This window comes from Lates calcarifer, linkage group LG7_2 (genome assembly GCF_001640805.2).
Source record: "Lates calcarifer isolate ASB-BC8 linkage group LG7_2, TLL_Latcal_v3, whole genome shotgun sequence".
Classification (NCBI taxonomy): Eukaryota; Metazoa; Chordata; class Actinopteri; family Centropomidae; genus Lates; species Lates calcarifer.
This window is the reverse complement of record NC_066854.1, coordinates 11,014,327-11,033,882: the sequence shown is the minus strand read 5'-3', so window position 1 is coordinate 11,033,882 and position 19,556 is coordinate 11,014,327. Positions and strand designations below refer to the sequence as shown.

At 37.8% G+C, this 19,556-nt stretch overlaps 1 protein-coding gene across 2 annotated transcripts; it reads left to right on the top strand.

Moving 5' to 3' along the window:
- The first annotated feature begins 1,652 nt into the window (after nucleotides 1–1,652).
- On the top strand, nucleotides 1,653–18,553 carry LOC108900584 (dipeptidyl peptidase 4). 2 transcript variants are annotated; one of them, XM_018701723.2, is made up of 26 exons: nucleotides 1,653–1,754; nucleotides 7,507–7,594; nucleotides 8,062–8,154; nucleotides 9,402–9,493; nucleotides 9,647–9,721; nucleotides 9,811–9,863; nucleotides 10,132–10,204; nucleotides 10,404–10,524; nucleotides 11,063–11,217; nucleotides 11,362–11,459; nucleotides 11,552–11,681; nucleotides 12,879–12,917; nucleotides 13,459–13,557; nucleotides 13,719–13,789; nucleotides 14,261–14,314; nucleotides 14,407–14,519; nucleotides 14,619–14,666; nucleotides 14,758–14,856; nucleotides 15,577–15,646; nucleotides 15,779–15,973; nucleotides 16,180–16,234; nucleotides 16,370–16,469; nucleotides 16,581–16,639; nucleotides 16,728–16,800; nucleotides 17,743–17,816; nucleotides 17,939–18,553. In XM_018701723.2, the coding sequence occupies exons 1-26, from the start codon at nucleotides 1,749–1,751 to the stop codon at nucleotides 18,029–18,031; spliced, it is 2,226 nt and encodes a 741-aa protein (XP_018557239.1). In that variant the 5' UTR covers nucleotides 1,653–1,748; the 3' UTR covers nucleotides 18,032–18,553. The 2 variants fall into 2 exon arrangements, with proteins under 2 accessions (XP_018557239.1, XP_018557240.1); XM_018701724.2 differs by lacking the exon at nucleotides 1,653–1,754 and adding an exon at nucleotides 7,040–7,398.
- The last annotated feature ends 1,003 nt before the right edge of the window (nucleotides 18,554–19,556 follow it).

Genomic DNA, 19,556 nt, shown 5'->3' with positions numbered 1-19,556 from the left:
AGATACACACAGTTGGTTGGCTAAAGGTTTCCGCTGGTTTTACCTAGTATTCATGCATGGTGATCCCGGAAGACATTTTCCTAAATTAAATCAACTTATATACAGTGGGAATAGCAACATGGCTCCTAACTTACAACTGAAAGGGGAAAAGTCACCTAAAGAGGCTTATACATATACGGATCCCTACCTTGTTACAGGAAGACAGTGAAACCTGTCACTGTGCATCTTGTGCAAAATTATCGGAAATTCACTGAAACAAGCGCTCTAGGCTAGCTTTTCTGCCAGCTAATAAAGCCCGTTTAACACTGTAAAATTGCGATTACCCACAAATTACTCACCCCGCCATATCCTGGATAAGCCATTTGGTAATTTAAAGCAAGCGCTCACAAGTTTAATATCTTTGAAGTGTCTCGGACACTGACAATGTTACACCTTAGTAACTTCCGATAAGTCTGAACAGTTGCTACATCACATCCGAGCTGGCGAAAGCTGTCGGAAGTGCAGCGACTGACCACACAGATAACCAATGGGAGAGGAGGAGAGGAAAAAGACCAACCTACCAGTTGTGTGTTGCTTTTAAGGATTCCTCGTAATTAAAAAGTCCGGTTCTGAAACGTCCATCAAAACGCGTAGGAACTATGAATTCTGTTGGGAGATTTAATAGTAAGAACACGCCTGAAAATATGCAATTCAAGAGAATAATTGTCCCTAATAATGATATTAATTATATCGTCAAAGCTATGGTCAAATATATACTTTCTATTCCTAAATATCGTATTCAGTATTCAAATATCAACTTCAGTACATATTTGACTTTCCACTTTTCCAGTTATATGACTTGCCGCTAAGTGTCTCCAGTGTTTTTTTTCCCTGTGCTGTTGTTAATCTTGGAATGTACTTATGTTTCTATAACATTTTAATCGCACAGATTGAGATGCTTAAAATCCAAAATTTCACGTGTTTTCAGAAAGCTATTAATTCAGTTACCATTCTAAAGCTTTTTCATTTCAGGAAAAAAGAATACATTAAAATAAAATAAAAATTGGCTGTCCTGTATGGCTTCCTTTTACCACTAGATGGTGCTGTTAAGGCTTTTGCTGATGCCATATTAACAAGACCACAATGAACTTTATTTCTAAAATTTAAAGTAAGATAAGGAGAGTTAATTTATATACCAACTTTTAAACAAACAGAGGCAACTCCAAGTGTTTCACATGAAACATAGACTTGTTTTAAAGATACATATAAATTAATAAGTTTCAAAAACAGTGAAGACAAATATACATTTTTCAGCTGCACCTTATAGGAATTTCATACTCTCACCTCATCTTCCAGTCGTCTGCTTTTTAACCTCACAGGAAAGCTACACATAAATGTGAAATGTTCACAAATCTTGTCTGATGTCTATCACAAAGACAATCAGCTGTGATTGAATGAATGAATTCATCCAAAGTTACAAGGTGAGAATCCACAGCTCTGAAAGCAATTTAAGGTGACATATCTACAATGTATTTCAGAGGAAATGTGCTGTGAATTCAACAAAAAAAGCAGTGTACTGTGTAATATGGAAGGCAGATATAGGACAGTGTGCAGGGTGCAGAGGATGCATCTGTGGTGGGAGGTGCCCCGCTGTCTAACCACAGTGACAACTAACACTCATACCCTGAAACCTGCCTCTAACAGACAAAAGAAAGTATGAATGAGTGTCTGATAGTGCTGCAGGTTCAGGAGGGCATATACTGGCAGCTATGAAGGTAAATATGTTGTAATACTCATGTAGATATGAGAGCTTGTAGGAATAATGTGACATTTTTGTGAAACACCTTCCATAGTTTTATTCTGAGTTTAAAGTCACATTTTATCAACTTTAAATGTGACAATTTGAAATGACAAATTTGCAAATTCCTGTTTTAAAACAAGTGTGGCGAGCAGAAATCAATTAGAAGTTGTTTTATAAATGATATTCTTTCTGTGATCTTGATTGTGAGCCTGGACTTTCACATTGACAGATGTCTTCCTGAATATCAGAAAAGACTTCATTTCCATTTCCTGTCTAAATTATGAACAAGGAAGAATGTATTCAGGTGTAACTCTGGACAGAAGGAGGTCTGGGGTCTGTAGTCCTGTAACAGTAGTTAATTGGTGTTCTGGTAGTACTTAGCATCAGTACGGAGGGTCGATACATCCTGAAGATGTTGTGAAATTGACAATTGACAAATGATACAGTAGCATTGGCAAACATGTCTTTGTTTTTTGTATTGGTTTCTACAACACACATATTGCAAATTCATAATTTTATTCTTAGAAATGCACTTAAAATCTTCCAGGAATCTGTCTATGCACCTATTTGTCAAAACCATAGAGTCCAGTCAATTAGATTAAAAAAACAAAACAAAAAAACACCAAAGACATATTTCAATTGAAGAGCAGAATTTAGTTTTTTCTTCTTTCCTCTCCCATTAATCATCTCATGATTTCTCTGATTTATCTTGTGACCCTTTAGAACAGTCTAACCCCTGGCCCTGAAACAACTGGACTAAATTATTATAAAGTAGTTAAAACTAGCTGGACCTTGAGCAGCTACAAAATGAAGTGCTGCTTACACATTGTTGCCTCAGTATCATCAATCTAATAGTCACAGGGGGCATCTTCTACAGAATGAGTTCTTTTGTTACTTTAAGTATACTAAGCTGATCATTTAATGTTTTTTGGGGTCGGGTTGGAGGTAATTGAAAATACTTTGGGAAATTAAATCTGTAACAGTGGGTCATATATAATGAGATTATCATATGTTTTGTTTGTAAAATTTTAATCTGCTCAAGATAGCCATGAGAAAGTATGAATTATCCCCTGTAAAAAGTAGAAGAAGGAAAATAAAGTAACATAAAATGGAAGTACAAGTGCTACAAGATTGTACTTAAGAACAATGCTGAAGTAAATATATTTGATTACTTCCCACCACTTACATTGTATTTGTATCATACCCTTAATGTCTTTATGTGTTCTGGTCATAGCTGTTGTATGTTCAGTGGCATATCTTCAAAACACAATGTGAGAAAAGAGCAGTAGTAATAGTACAGTGGGTCTGTGCAGACGTAGCACAGCTGCTGCTGCAGTGCATTAGGCAGATGCACACAGTGCTACAAGGATGTTAATGGAAGCTTAACTGACCCATTTCTAACACCAGTGATTCCCTCAAAGTTCTCCCAAACAATGACATCCAAGCTCAAACACTGTTCAACCTCATGCCAAGAATGCCATTATAATACTGACACTTACACCACATCTGCTGGAATCAAACCCCAGCTTCTTTGTTTATCCTGGGGAATAAACACTAGACACTTCCCTTTGGAGAGAGCTTAGAAGAGCTGGTTACAGTCAAAGATTTTCATGTGCAAATACCCAGAATCCCTAACGGCAACATTTAACAAAGTGTTGGCTTTTGTTAGGAGAGCAACAACTTGTGTTGCACACAGAAACATCTGGAATATGACAAAAGTAAATGAATAAAACACAAAAAATGGACATAATTTTCACTGTATTTAGAGAATACATCGCAAAGTGAGAAAACAGCCAAATACAGAAACATGCTACAAATAGAGACAACATAACCAAAGACTGAAAAGCTGCAAGTTGCAGAGAAAAGAAATGACTTATAAAATAGTTTCATTCACTCATTTTCTTGCATTTTCATTCATTCAAATAACATAATAAATTGTAATATTCTGAATGGATGAATCAGATATTATGCACCATTATTTGATTTGATAACCTGCTAATCAGCAAGGCTAACACTGTAATAAGGCCTGAGTCATGCAATCAGAATGTTAAAACGAAATTGTTGCAATATTTGTTCTTTTCCAGCAGCACTGACGGACAGTTGACATCTGTAACTTCATGAGCCACAGACAAAGAATTTATACACAGTATCTGGCCACAGATGATGGCAACAAATAGTATGTCCCAAGTGTATGTGGGCATGTTCATCGTGCTCAGGAAACTGTTGTTGTTGCAACTCATTTCAGTTGTGCAACCCACAGTGTGTCTGTATTTGGTTGTGTTTTCTGTATTTAATTAAAACATAATTAACATTAATCAATAATAAAAATAATTGGTAGATGCATCTCTTTTTCATAATGTAGTTTTTTAAAATTCTAACACTGAGTTCTGTTGATTTGTTCATACAGTCTTTTCTGTCTACGCAATATATATTTCCTCGTTGTTTTGCTGTTAATAGGAAAAATACTGATTTATAATGGTACAGCCGAATAGCAAGAACATCTTGTAAAATTCCTGTAAGGTAACATCTGAATTTTATATAGAAGAAATAACCTACAACAAAACAATTTAGATTCATTCAGAGCTCCCTCAGTCTCCTGCATGTTGTGCATAAATGACTGTTTTCTTTCTCATTCAGTGTCCTTCCTTTTTCTCCATCTCTCTCTCTCTCTCTCTGCACACCAACACTATATCTGCCCAATAAGGCCAAGTGTGCTTAAAGTGACACCTATAAACGATTTTAGTTGCATTTAGTGTCAGGTAAATGGAGGCATCTATGAAGTAATACTCTTCAAACAAGCTGGGCTGCATTAGGGAAGACATCCAGTGTCTGTCTGTTTGCTGAGGATGTCCGGTGTGCAGAATAGGATGTCTATTCCTCATAAAGGCACAGCTTTATATTTGTTAAGCTTTTAACAGGCTTTTAGCATTTACTGTGACTGGTCCTGGTCAGTGCTTACAGTTTGTACAAAGAAGGAAACTTCCACAGTCTGTGGCAACATAGACTAAAATAGAATTTTGAAGTGTGCTTGATGCTGTCATGTTGTTGTGTCAAAAATGTATCACATTATTCTTATAAACACATGACAACTGCTTTTAAAGTTTTGACCCTGGAAATTCTCCACCTTTCCAGGTATCCCAGTATCATAGAGTGACAGAGTTCTCACACTACTTTCTGGGAACTAGACTGAAATACTGAAGAATAATAATGATTATGTAAATATTGAGTGGATTTTATGGAATTTATGGTAGTCACTTTATAAATCTTCCCAGCTGTACAGCAGTTATGTTATCAGTTATCCAACAGTTGTGTAAAGTCACCTGACGCAGTGTTGGGCTGGTCAGACCTGAACCTAAATCATGAAGTGAGGAGTGTGAAATGAAGAAAGAGACCCACAAGTAACAGAAACTGTACGCATTAATGTCATTATGACGGAAAGTAGAGAATGTCTGCAGTCATAAAGAGAGCAGTGATAGTAACACAACTGTACAGTTGTGCTAACAGCTTTGTAGGACTGTACTTGGGCACAGTGGTGCTAAATGCTATTGTCAGCATGCTGACACACCCATTATGACGACGATGATGATGTTAACATGCTGATAAATGGGAGTATAGTCTTTATCTTTTTCACTGTCTTAGTTTAGCTTCTTAGCATGCTAACATATGTCAGTGAGTCCTTAAAACAAAGTACAGCTGAGACTGATGAAAATGGCATTACATCTACGAGGTACATGGTCATAAACCAAAGTACTGGACACATTAAAAAGTTGACCTGATGATGGCGCTAGATGAAAAGTGAAGGGAACACCAAAGTTATTACAATTCATCTTGTGGGGAGCAGCAATGTCTTGAGACATTTCACAAAAAACATCAACATCACACTGGTTTTAGAGGAAACATCTGGGGATCACCATCATCATCAGAATTCATCCTTTGGACACCATAAATGTCTCCCTAAAATTCAATGGCAATCCATGTCAGCAAATGAAATATGTCAGCAAGCTGCTGAAATTAAGATTTCATTCTGAATCAAAGTGGTAAACTGAAATGAAACAGATGAGTTAGAAAAGGGTTTTTAAGCTTCCTCTCTTGTATGATCTAAATTCAGATTTGGATCGTACAAGAGGGGAAGCAACTCAGTAAGGAAGGCCTAAATGTTTTCAGCAGCCCAGTACAACAAAAAGGTGTATTTAATGAGGTGATGAAGCCCAGTGTGTGTTCAGCTTGTAGCAGTAAAGCCAACTTTTGCTTAACAACAGCCATTGTGCCTATACAGGAGGCTGTAATGGGATCATGTTAAATGTGGAAACATATTATAACAGTAGTTAAAGTAGAAAAGAGTCATAAAGTCAGCAAACACACTCAATAACATCTGCAATATTGACCTAATGCTTTAGCTAACATTAGCCACCATAAGCTCTTAGCCATGCCAATGCAATTGAGACTGTAGCAGCAAAACTCCTGAGTGTATTGAATTGAGGAAGAATGCATTATATTGCTTAATTCAACATTTCACTTGTAAGAAGAATAACATTTTACTTCTCTAGAAATGTACATAGTCTTGCTTCACAGTGTTACTGAATGCAGATACCTCCACCTCAAAGAATCACAGTAGAAATTCTGCATAACTATATAGTATTTTGGAAACATTTATATGTCTCAAGTGTTTTTTTTTTTTAAACTAAATTCTTATTCATTTAAAATCCTGGTCAAAAAGCAGTTCTCCACCCTGCCAAGAACAAAATATTAACATTTTTGTTTTTATTCATTAAATGTATTTTTCTGTGTGAATTAATACATAAGTACAATATTCAACAGCAAAGAGTCTGAAAATACTCAAATGCACCTTTTTAAAAATCATCATTTGTAATTTGGCCATCAGCAAAAGGGTGTGGTGTGGGGGCTCCTACTCCCACACTGACCCCGACAGTTAATAGTCTTGTAGATGTCATGACAGTATAGTGTTATATAATTCTGTTTAACTCCAACATTAGTCAACTCTAATACTAAGATGTATGTAAAAGCCTAATTTGTATTTCTTTGGTCTCCAAAGAGGAAGGTGTTTGCCTGTATGACCAACTGGTCAGAACAGGATATCATGAGTCACTGCCTCAACCTGTATCATATGTGCATGGTGTGACTGCTCAGTATAAAACCGTTAAACAAGACTAATACATTTCTTAATACACATGCATAAACAGGCAGTCATGTTGCAGTTTTGTATAAAACAGAGAACTTATTTTATATTACCTGCTGTAGAGGTAGAAAATGGGTTATCATATTAATAAGGATATAAAAATGTCATGGCCATATTCCCAGGACGACGTATGAATGAATGACTTGTAGCTGTTGTGAGTAGTGGACAGTTTGGGGAACCGCCTGACAAGCAGCTGCACACTTCCTCAAAACAGTGGAGCACCATGAAACCTGACGAACTTTACTCCGCTTGACATTTATTGTCCCACCTTTGAAACTTCAGTTGAGATAATATTTAACAGCAAAGCCAGTGTGTCGCATAACTTTGGCGTTCTCCGCGCGTGCAGCCGCCTGGATCGATGGAGTTGTGATTTGGATGGTTATTGGTTTAGCACACCGGCCGCGCACAGAGAAAAAAAATGGTTGGTAGTGTTTTGCAAATACTCACATGTCAATGTTGTGTTGGGGTATGCTCCACAGGGAGCTTTTTGGAGCGGTTTGTGACTTTTTGTGTATTCAACCCTGAACAGGTTTCCGTCGGCAAGGTGCTCCTCGGGGTTTTTGGAGTAGCAGTCGTTGTCATTTTGATAGCGGTACCCACGGCTATATTTCTGAATGGTGAGTCTTTGCTTTTAAATGATTCACATGTTGCCATTATATGCTTCAATTGTACGCGCCGTTAAACACTTCCGATAGAAAGAACAATACGCACGCGTCATTACGCATGATCCATTTGGACCGTTGTTAAATGACACCCGTTCAAAATAGTGATAGGAAATGTGCCGCTATTCAACTCTGAGACTTTAGACTTCGTGACATTAAACATCGTGGTTAACGTCACAAACGAAGATATGAGACCACACTCATGCCTTTAAATAGCTTCATACACATTCACACACTATGACAATTTCTATTCTTGCTCCCACACAAGCACTGACGCAAGATATTCCGCCTGTCATTATCAGTTACAGCACTTACCTTGTTTTATGATGATCATCCTGATGTGTGTGTTTGATATGTTATCTGTAACCTGTGACCATCGAGTCCCAGCCAGGTTCAAACACTCTTCCCAATACTTGTTTCAGAGGAGAAGGGGGGAAACCAGAGATCCTTCACCCTGGAGGATGTCTTCAACAGTTCACTGAGACCAAAGTCCTTTGGCATGAGGTGGATCTCAGGTGGGAGATGGTTTCTCACAGATATTTAATCCTGTATAAAGGAGTGATTGTGGGATGGAGGTGGGTCATGGTGACATTGATTTAAGGCAGGTGTGTACTGGCATTTAAACTGTAAATACATCAATGAGAGTTCTTTACTATCTATCAGCTACAATATTACCGTTTGCGCTAGTTACTAATTCACTTTGATTGATCCCCTCTTTCCAGTGTCTATCATGCATGTACATGGAATATTTTTTAGTAACACTTTATAATAAGAGTACAAAACAGACTTATGATGTATTTGGATACATGTATACAGGATGTATAATGAATACATCCTGTATACATGTAGTAGTATGGTCCCCATGAGTGCCACCATGAGGTTGACATAGCTTTTTTTTTCCCAGAAAAAGTCCAATTAAAAATATCCAACCCATCCAGTCCAGAACCATTACTCCCCAACCCCTCATATCCTGGAACACTTCTGTTGAGGCAGATCTTGTTTCAGTCTGTGGGATTTTTATTTTAAAAGAGATAAAACTGGTAGTCAGATGCAAATATTGGCATGAGCTAGTGGTCTACAGAAACATCTATAGTGATGTTGAAAGTACAGAATTGGATTTCTGGTGCAACATTAACAGCAAGTTTCAAGCTTAATGTGCTAATGTTAGTCAGTTCCCCCTGGATACGTCCACAAGCAGCTGCTAGATATTTTTGGCTTTAGCGCACCGTTCTGTTCCATGCTACATTCCAATTATTTCAACACCAACCAAAAAATGATAACTGGAATAAAATAAAACTTCACATACAACCCCCCTAGCGTGTAGATGCTTGCATCTGACAGCCAGTTCATCTTCACATAACCAATCTTCATGTGTCGAAGAGACACAGGTACTGCACTGTTCTGGGTCTACGTGCTCTTATGAAATCATCAGGATTATTTTTTCAAACTTGACAAAGCTCCTCCAGAGTAGAAACTTTATACAACTGTTAATATACAGTAGGTATTCCTTGTGATATGTAAGCTAAATGTTGGTGGTTTTAACACATTTAGTCACAGTGACTTGATCATTTCTTAAATGCTGAGCAGCAGGAACTACTGATACCTCCTGTATTTAGTCAGTCTGACTCATGCATTAGTAAAATATGACTTTAACATGTGTTTTGTTCTCTTATTATAAAGTGTTGCCATTTCAACAATGTCTTTAGGGATTTGCGTGCTTGTCCTGCGTTGTCCTTTCATTTTACTAACTCTTCCACCACAGACGATGAGTATCTCCATAAGTCCCAAGGCTCAGTCTACCTCACCAACGTGATCACAGAAGAGTCCAAAGAGTTCTTGAGCAAAGACAAATTCGTAAGTTGGTCCCCTCATGTCCATCTTTTGTGTAAGCAACACAAACCACATGATGTCATCATGAAAACTCCACACCCCTCCAAACAAACGCAGTGTTGTCAGTGAGGTCTTGAGGAGGTGTTTGTGAAAAGTTTGTTTTCTTTTCCAACACAGAATGAAAAAAAGGCTTATGATTACCAACTGTCTGCTGACCGAAAATATGTCGCTTTCATGAGCAACCATTCCAAGGTACACTAAACTTCTATTCACATTTATCTATGCATGTTTAAAGCTCTTGAGTGATCACACATCTCCTTATTTTGTTTTTTTCACATCAGCTGTGGAGGCATTCATTTACAGCTTCATATTCACTGTATGATGTGAATTCAGAGTAAGTACCCTAATTATGTATTTTCATTTTTTTTTCTTTTTTTTTTTCCAATGAACAGTATTTACACTTAAGATAATGCAAGACACTTGTATTGAAAACATCTGCCTAATAGCTTATGTTAAGCATTTGAAGCTGACACTTATTTTACAGTAAAATGCTAATGCAGCAGCATTAGAACATACTTGAAAGAGTTTACTGCAGCTGCAGATGAAGAAGTAAAACTCACAGCAGTTCCAAATCCCTGAGGTATTTTTTCAATTCGTTTCAGCAAATTTTTCACACCCTCTGACATTCCTGATGAAGTCCAGTACTTCTCCTGGGCGCCCATAGGGAACAAACTGGTAAGCTTGGACAGACAAATGATTGGTTATGTGTACATAACTTTGAGTGGCACTTCTGCTTTGAAATAGGTGATAGATGCGGTGATCGAGCACAACCTTTCCCAAACACTTGAGCAGAGTGAAAAGGCTTCAAAATGGGTTTCTGAGGGTCCAGAAGACAAGCTCAGCCATTTCTGAACCTGTGTATTCATATTTCTAGGCCTTTGTCTGGGAGAACAATGTGTATATAAAGACCAGTCCTGGGTCCCCAGCACAGCAAATCACATTCAATGGAAAGGAGAATTTCATTTTAAATGGGATTCCAGACTGGGTGTATGAGGGTAAGTGGTACATGTTGTACAGAATTTTTGTCAAACAAACATGTAATCATTATCTGGTTAATAACTTGTATTTACACTTTGTATTAATAAGAGTTCTCATCATCTCCATTCTGCCTGGTCATGCTGTGTGGATTGCACGTACACCCGTTTAGATCTGATCACAATTCAAGCCAGACCACCTCTTAATGTGGTGTGCCTGGTCTGATTGCATTCTGAACCCAATGCATTCTGCATGCATTTACAGCTGCATTAACATTCCTTATCCAGATACAGATCATAGTTTAATGCTGTGTTTAAATGGGGGTAATCAACTATATCAACTAACTGGAAAGTATTTCCATTTTATTCTACTTTACACTTTTTGTCTTAATATATATTGTTGCCCAGTAAAGGACAGATGCAACAGAGATGTACTGCAGCTTACAGGATCATCAGTACATGCATTTTTAGCACAACTGCAGCAGGAGGAACTGAACTTCTAACCTAAGCCAGAGGAAGTCCTGAATGCTAACTCAGCTCCACACTTTCCCCCTTCCAGAGGAGATGTTCTCATCCAGTCAGGGCCTCTGGTGGTCACCTGGGGGGAAGTACGTGGCTTATGCTGAGTTCAATGACACAGGGGTCCACAATATAGAGTATTCCTGGTACGGTGAGAACCAGTACCCCAGCACTGTTTCCATTCCATATCCAAAGGTGAGACCTACAGTACATTCAAAGCTTGCTGTGCTCTAACAAGCTTGTACTGGGATTATTGTATTGTTGTATGTCAGTGAATCGTGTGCTCTGGGTTCAGACTTGTTCCGTATAATCATTATCTGGTGTACATTTGTTGTGCAGCCAGGTACTCCTAACCCTGTTGTGAAATTGTTTGTTGTGGACACTGACAACACAACAAAAATTACTGAGGTTGTTGTTCCAGCCTCATTCAGCGCAAGGTAATGGAACAGTTTCTACTACGCAGATCTTTTATGTTAGACCCTCAAAGAAAATGAGAACAGTGTCAGCTGTTTTTCTTTCTTGCCCTCAGTGAGCACTACCTGGCCACTGTTACTTGGGTGACAGATAACCGTATTGCTGTCCAGTGGCTTAAGAGAGTACAAAACCACCTCATCCTTCAGATCTACAACTTGAGTGAATCCAGATGGGATCCTATTGAGGTAAAACATTGTGTTATGATACATATATTATTGCATTAGAACTTTTTTTTATCACATGAGATATTAGGTGTTGCACAGAGCTACTAGACACTCAGCTTCATGATGAGTACACAAACCATTTTAGAAGCAATAAAACCTACACTCAGAGACACTTTTTACTGCCAGGGAGGCTAAGGAAAGGGTTTATTCTGTCTAAATTGCCTTCATGTCAGCTGCTAATGTGACACCAGCTGCTATGCATTACCAAGTTAAATTTAGCTGCACATAAACAATTTAAAGCATAGGTCCATGTTTTCCTAAGTCTGTCTTAAAAATATTTACGTCCATAGAGTGCTATTTGTAGTGTTCCTCATTTTCATACTGGCTGTGAAGAGATCCCTTCCTAATGTGATGACTCATGCCAGCAGCCCCGTGCTTTGAGTTAAATGCTAATGTCAGCATGCTAACAATTTCAGTGCTAATGCATGCTGATGTTTAGCTGGTGTAATATTTACCATGTTTACTGGACCAGGTTTACCTGACCTGCTGGTGGCACAAGTCAGGGGATCACCAGACTCAGTAGGACTTTACCTCTGGGCACCATGGACATCTGTACAACCTTTCATGACAGTCCATCCAATAGTTGTTGAAATATTTCACTCTGGACCAGAATGGTGGACCAACCAAGTGGCAATGTTATCCCTGGTGTCACACTGCCAGCATGACTACATATGCATTCCAAAGATCATCCAAGCCATGATAAGATAATATCAGCAGTCTGAGTACCAGATTCTCTCTTAGAGTTGGCATCCACCTACTGCAGCTCAGCAAGGAGACAATAAGGAAATTTCATGCTGAAAAGATTAACACTTGAGGAGAGACCCATTTGATTTGGTAAACTCAGTGCTCAAGCCTCAGATTAGTTTCATCATGAAGGAGCTATTTGTAAGTTTTGATTTTGCCATATAGCTAAGCTATTAACGGCTTACCAGTCCAGAGGAAATGTTGCAAGTTCAGCATCAAATTTCATTCCTTAACTTGAAAAACAGTCACCTTGAGGTGCTTCATCTAACAGTTTTGTGTTGCGTGTGTAGCAGCAGCCTTTCCAGGGTTGCTAAATTCAGGTCTTTGTTGCAACTTGTCTTAAACTGATAAGGGTGGTGTATTGCTATAAAAAGTTTAGTACAGCTATAAACACCACTTGCCTTTGTTTTACAGCATCTGGAAGTGAAGAGCGCCACAGGCTGGATTGGACGGGTATGTCCAGGTTTTTTTGTTTTTGTTTTTTAAATCAGCAAATCTCATGAAAAAACAACAAACTAAACCAACAAATAATATATCCTACTAACAGGTACTGTGTGTTTATCAAAGCCTGACATATCATATCCCTCTGTGCTCCACTGTTGCACAAAACAACACACACACTAGTCTATTTTGACTCAGTTCCACATACATTGTCCTGTTGTCAGATACCGTCAATCCATCATTGAAAAACAGCAACAAACAACAAATGTACTATTTCTACACAAAACTAGTTTCCAGCTGTTTTAGGGATTACTGAGCTTTTTATAAAAATGAAGCTAGATATTTTATTTACATATTTTTAGAGATTTACATCTTCAGTAGGAACCAGTAGGCCTGGGGCTGAGAGGTAAATTAACACACTGTTGGTTTTAGTCACTGGATTTGACAACAGTGAGAAAATATAGGTCAATGGCAGCCATATCCTTAAAAGACATGTTAAAAGCACCCATAAAAGACATCACGCGCTAGATTCTAATATTCCTGTTTTTCCTAGTTCTCTCCACCAGAACCTGTTTTTGCTGAAGACAAGGCCAGCTATTACCTGCTGATGAGTGACACCAAAAAGTACAAGCACATCCATCATGTTGTTGGGGTAGGTAGCGTGATTACTTTGGTATAACGCTGGCCAGTTTCAACAGCCATATTTTACCTCAGTGTACCATTTGCTGTTTTTTGAGCCTTGTACAATAGCCCTCAGGAATAGTTTACTATCACACGTACTCACATGCATTCTGTTCTGCCATACTCATGCAGGGAGTGGCCACACCAATCACCTCTGGAGAGTGGGAAGTCATTAACATTCTGAAAGTCAAAGCAGATAGTGTGTAAGTTGTAATTATCTGTTGTATCAGCTGCACATACCTGTTCACACATCCACAAGTCTTGACATTCTCACAGTGTCTCTTTCAAAAACATGCATAATGAACTGGTGTATGAAATGTGTTCTTTCTCAATTTATAACTCTGTTTCCAGTACTTTATTGGCTGATTTATGATGTTACATTGAATGAAACAGTCAAACTCAAGGTGCCATATATTTTATGGCCGCATCATGTCATGACATGGAAATATTTCAGCTGTCTCTAATTTTTAATTTTATCTAATTCTTCTTAAGTTTTAGTCATACATTTTTGGCATTTCTGTGAATGTTGGGATCTCCAATGACAATGATGACATCAGGAAGAAAACTGCACACACTGACAAATACACACATCAGTAATGCCCCATGGGCTGAATTCTTCCTTTGCTACAGCCTGAAGTCCTCCTCCCCTCTCATTCATACCAATTATTCCACAGATATTATTCAAGTAACGAAGACGGCGGCAAGCCAGGAGGAAGGAATGTTTACAAGTAAGGGTTCCTGCTTGTTAGTTGAAGACGTGATTTCTTTATTTTAAAGTATTTCTTCATATTGACAGTGTGTCTGTGTGTGTGTTTAACAGGTGGACCAAACAAGGGACCAAGTGTCTGACTTGCACATTACATGGAGAAAAATGTCAGTACAACTCAGCTTACTTCAGCCACAATGCCTCCTTCTACCGTCTGAGCTGCAGTGGTCAGTTACACTTTCTTTAACTTTACCCTCTGACTCTTGTAATATAGAACTATCTGTATATCTATATAACAATAATACTGATGTAATTTGTATTCACAGGTCCAGGCATTCCTTACCATTCTATCATGGATAACAGGAATGATAAAGGTAAGCCACTACTTTAGACTTGAATCTGAAATGAAATAAAGGAGCAGAAAACATTTGCTCTAATGAGATTTCTATATTTTTACATTTGTAGAGCTGAAAGTTCTGGAGAACAACACTGCATTTAGCAACCTGATATCTGACCTCCAAATGCCCTCCATGCGCCGCGGTACCATCAAAGTTGCTGGATACAGTAAGTGATTTCAGCTACAACCAACCAACAGTTAACATTTATGTCAGTGATGGAGAATAACGAAGTTCATTTACTCATGTACTGTGCTAAAGTACAAGTTTGTGGTATCTTTACTTTGATTTGTTTCCATTTTATACTTCTACTCCTTTACACTGAACAGGGAAACATTGTACTTTTTACTCCACTGAAGAGTAAAAAGAAGACAAAAACAAATTTGTGATACAGAGAGCAATGATGCTCTATGGGATTGATACAATTTTATCATCTATATATAAATTGACACTGACATGCCGATTAGGAAAAGCAATGTTATTTATTTATAATATGAATAGTAATGCATCAAGAATAGTTTCCTGTCTGACTTCTTGCTGTGAGGTAGGCTTAGACTGAGAGCAACTATTACAAGATATGTTGTAAGAAATAAAAGATAAATGAGTACGGGTCCCGTTTGATCATATAATGACTTTGTGCAGAACCAGTTCTTTTACTTTTTAAAACTACAATACATTTTTTCAGATAATACCTATGATACCAATACCTATAATACCTTTAGTAGTAATACCTTTTGTAGGATTTTGAATACAGGGCTTTACTTGTAAAATAAAAAAAAAACTTGTAATAGAATATTTTTTACATTATTGTATAGCCTCTTTTACCTAACTAAACATCATTTTAAAACAGAGAATTATTCGTTCTCATCTATGTTCATATTTTTGACAGATCTCTGGTACCAGATGTTTTTGCCTCCAGGTTTTGATGAATCCAAGAAGTACCCTCTACTGATTGATGTGTAAGGATGCTTTTTTTTTTTTTTTTTTTTTTTTTTTTTAAAAAAGCAATAAAATAAAATTTTAAAAGTGAAAATGTCAAAGCTTTTCAAAGGAGGGCTATAAACTGACACTGAATTTGCCCAACCTTTTAGGTATGCAGGTCCCTGCAGTCAGAAAGCAGACTTCACCTACAGGGTCAGCTGGTCCACTTACCTGGCCAGCACAGAGAAAATCATCGTAGCCAGCTTTGACGGAAGGGGAAGCGGTTTCCAGGGCGACCAGTTAATGCATGAAATTTACAAACGTCTGGGAACCTATGAAGTGGAAGATCAGATAACAGCTGCCAAGTAAGGAAAGCGAGGATCAGTTCAGACCAATCAGTGCATCTCAGACAAACGACTTCACCCTCTGCCGGGAAAGCTTGATAAAACTGGATCCTACTTGTTTCAGTTGTTAACCTGCTCCCAGGTGTACACACACACGTCCTATGTTGATCAAGTTCAGATCCATATGAGCTCCTGCCTTGTCTTTTTTTGTCTGTCTTAATTTTTAGGGAATTCATCAAAATGGGTTTCATTGACAAAGACAGAGTTGCTATCTGGGGCTGGGTAAGTAGTTTCATATTTGAGAGGTCAGTAAAATGGCTCTGAGAGTAAGTTAATGTTTCACTTAGCTCTCAGTGTGCTTGAGCTTTACTTAAGACAAGAGATGAGCTACAGTAATGTGCTGTTTATCTTCCTCAGTCTTATGGTGGGTATGTAACATCAATGGCCTTGGGAGCTGGAAGTGGAGTTTTCAAATGTGGAATGGCAGTGGCTCCAGTTTCCAAATGGGTTTATTATGGTATTTTTTTTGTCCTTTTAAGCAAGTTCTTCAGTTGGACAACCTCTCCAGACCTGGTCCACTCTCTTTAATGACACATAATGTCTGCAATTATCTGTCTGTCTATTTCAGATTCCATCTACACAGAGCGTTACATGATGGAACCTTCAGAGAATCCTGACGCCTACCTTGTAAGTTTCACACACATGGCCTCTCCTTTCTTGTTTAGTCCTGTCACTGCCTGTGGTCACCAATAAACACAAATCTGATTGTGTGCAGAACTCGACAGTGACTGCCAGGGCCAAGAATTTCCATTCAGTGCAGTATCTCCTGGTTCATGGAACAGCTGATGGTGAGTAATGCAACATAGTAACACAACAGGCTTTCCAGGTCACAAGACAGAAGTCAGGCCTAAGTTATTATGTCTGACAACTGTCAGAGCAAGCAAAGGAAATATCTAAGAAAAGAAATGCTGTTCAAGGCAAGTAAAAATAGCAAGAAGTCATTGTATATGCCAGTACTTGTCATTAACTAAAAGTTCACTTGACACAGCCTACATACATCTACAGTGTACACAGTAAAATCATACAACAGTATAATCTGATAATTACATTTCAGACTGCCTATATAAGATTATAAATCAACATTATACACATGGCACAGATTCAATGCAAAAGCTAAATAATAATAGTACTAAAAACATACTGTACTAACAATCACATCTTTGTTTGTCACTTAGATTAGAATATACTTTTTTCTTTTATAAACACACATTAGATTTTTTTAAATCTTGTTTTTATGTTAAAGAACCCCAGTGATGGTGTGAACAGCTTTAGAGCTGTTGGTATGTGGATTTTGTTACTTTCTGACAGAGAAGAAAGCTGGTTCCCCCTGTGACTAGTCTTTATGCTAAGCTAAGCTAACCAGCTGCTGGCTGTAGCTTCATATTTAATGTGCAGATATGAGTGGAGTTGATCTTCTCATGTAGCTCTTGGCAAAAATACATTGCATTTCACAAAATGTTGAACTACTCCTTTAAAATTAAACACAGATACTGTCTGTGTTCAGATAATTAATTGCTATGGTTTTGTTGACCTATTGATCTTTAGTTTAGCACCACCATAAGCTAAAACTTTGTATCTGAGCTTCAGCTCATAGTATGGTATCTTTGAAATGTACTGGTTGAACATGTGTTAAATTTGCAGTAAATAGAGAGAATGGATCTCAGAGATCTGTTGACCTTTTCCATTCCATTGAAAGCTTTGTTAATGTCTTGTTTGTTATGTTTTTCCAGACAATGTTCATTTCCAGCAGGCAGCTGAGATCTCAGAAGCTCTGGTGGAGGAGCAGGTGGACTTTGAGGCAATGGTGAGTAATCTGAAAAACCCAAAGCGGAACATGACATGTTTTCATAAGGATTCAAGTGTGTCAAGTTTAAAAATCCATGTGATATGAATAAAAAAAATACCAAATACCAAATCCTCTTTCAGTGGTACACAGACAAGGATCATGGGCTTGAGGGTTCAGCCCATCAACACGTTTACACCCACATGAGTCACTTCCTACTGAGGTGTTTTGCCTAAAATCCACTGGAAACATCTTTTCAAACCAACATCTGCTTTTAATGTCTCATGTGCATAGAAAACATTTTTTAACATTAAGATTTTAATTGTAAATGCAGGCTTGATTATTATTGTTTCCTAATGTCAAGGAAAAAGTCTTATTTTGTTTTTAAAAGCACTTATTTTGAGCATAAACTTGATAAGTACAAAGTCCAAGTCATAATGTCATTCTATGTTTGTATGTGAAATGTTGTCTTGCATCTATTTAGTTAGGAAAAAAAACACGCTTCTCTAGAAATTATGACTGAAATTTTTGCTTTGTTAAAGAAGTAATGACCTGACCTGAGAAAGACCAGATGAAATAATGTTGTGTCAGAGTGAAACAGTGCTACATCTAAGAGTTTTTACAGTGTGGTATTAAATGATGCACAGAAACATAATGCACCTCAGTGATTTTATACAGTTTTAATAAATGTATGATATTCATGACTATTTTATGTAATGATTGTTTTCTTAAATAATAAAGAATTAAATAATGAAAAACTCTTTAAGTGAAATATCACATGCTTCATCTGATTTCAATGGGATGTACAGCTGCAGGTCATCAGTGGAGAAATGATATGAGAGGCTTTATTTTCCTAAACACAGACCACAGTAGAAGCATGTAATCCAAATAAAATGGGGCCTAAATGGAGTCTTGGAGTGCAGCATGAAACATGAGCAGAGGGGAAAAATAATCAATCACCAACTGAAACTGAAACAGATAAAATATAAGCCACCTCAAGGACTTACACTGAATGCCTGCTACACAGCTAATGCATGTGTGGAATGGTCAGAGAGATCTCGCAAAATCTCCAGGGTCTAAAGACAACATTAAGTACTTTGTTCCCCCAGCAGAGTTGACTCAGAGTTGACTGCATGCTGAAACATGACTGGACTTTGTGTTGCGATATGAGACCGGCCAGATGGAAGTCAGATATTTTTGATTATGAGTGAAGTGTCTTGATAACTGTTAGATGAATTGCCATGACATTTAATCCAGATACCCATTGGGCCCCAGAGGAAGACTCTGCAATGATTTTGGTGATGTCCTGACTTTAAATTTAGGGTCACCATTAGGCTAGCATTTGTGGTTTTCAGTGAAAGATTTCAACAGTCGCTGGATGGATTGCCATGAAATTTGCTACACACTCATGTTGAGAGTGTGTAGCAACTGGCTGTTAGTGAAAAGCTGAAAACTGGCTGTTAGTGGGGCTTACTCAGGATCAGAGAGAGAGATCGCAGGATAGGAATGAGATTTTATTTTGTAAAGTTAGTGGATAAAGAAATTACCTCAGGACAGTTAATGGAAGTAAGGAAGTACTCTGACGCTGTACTTTAGGTCTATGAGATCTGCCTTGATGTTCTGCTGATCTATTTTTGTTTTTTCCAGCAAATAAAATATATGGCACGGTATGTTAGAGTCATATAGCAGCAGCAGTACTTTTTTTTTTTTTTTTTAAGAATCAATGTGTATTGGACAATGGCCCTTGTAAAACACAGATAG

Excerpts from the sequence above, each read along its gene's own strand:
- LOC108900584 (XM_018701723.2), top strand. Across the intron at positions 13,790-14,260 it reads AAAGTCAAAGCAGATAGTGT|ATATTATTCAAGTAACGAAG; the intron begins GTAAGTTGTAAT and ends ATTATTCCACAG. Across the intron at positions 16,801-17,742 it reads GGTTCATGGAACAGCTGATG|ACAATGTTCATTTCCAGCAG; the intron begins GTGAGTAATGCA and ends ATGTTTTTCCAG.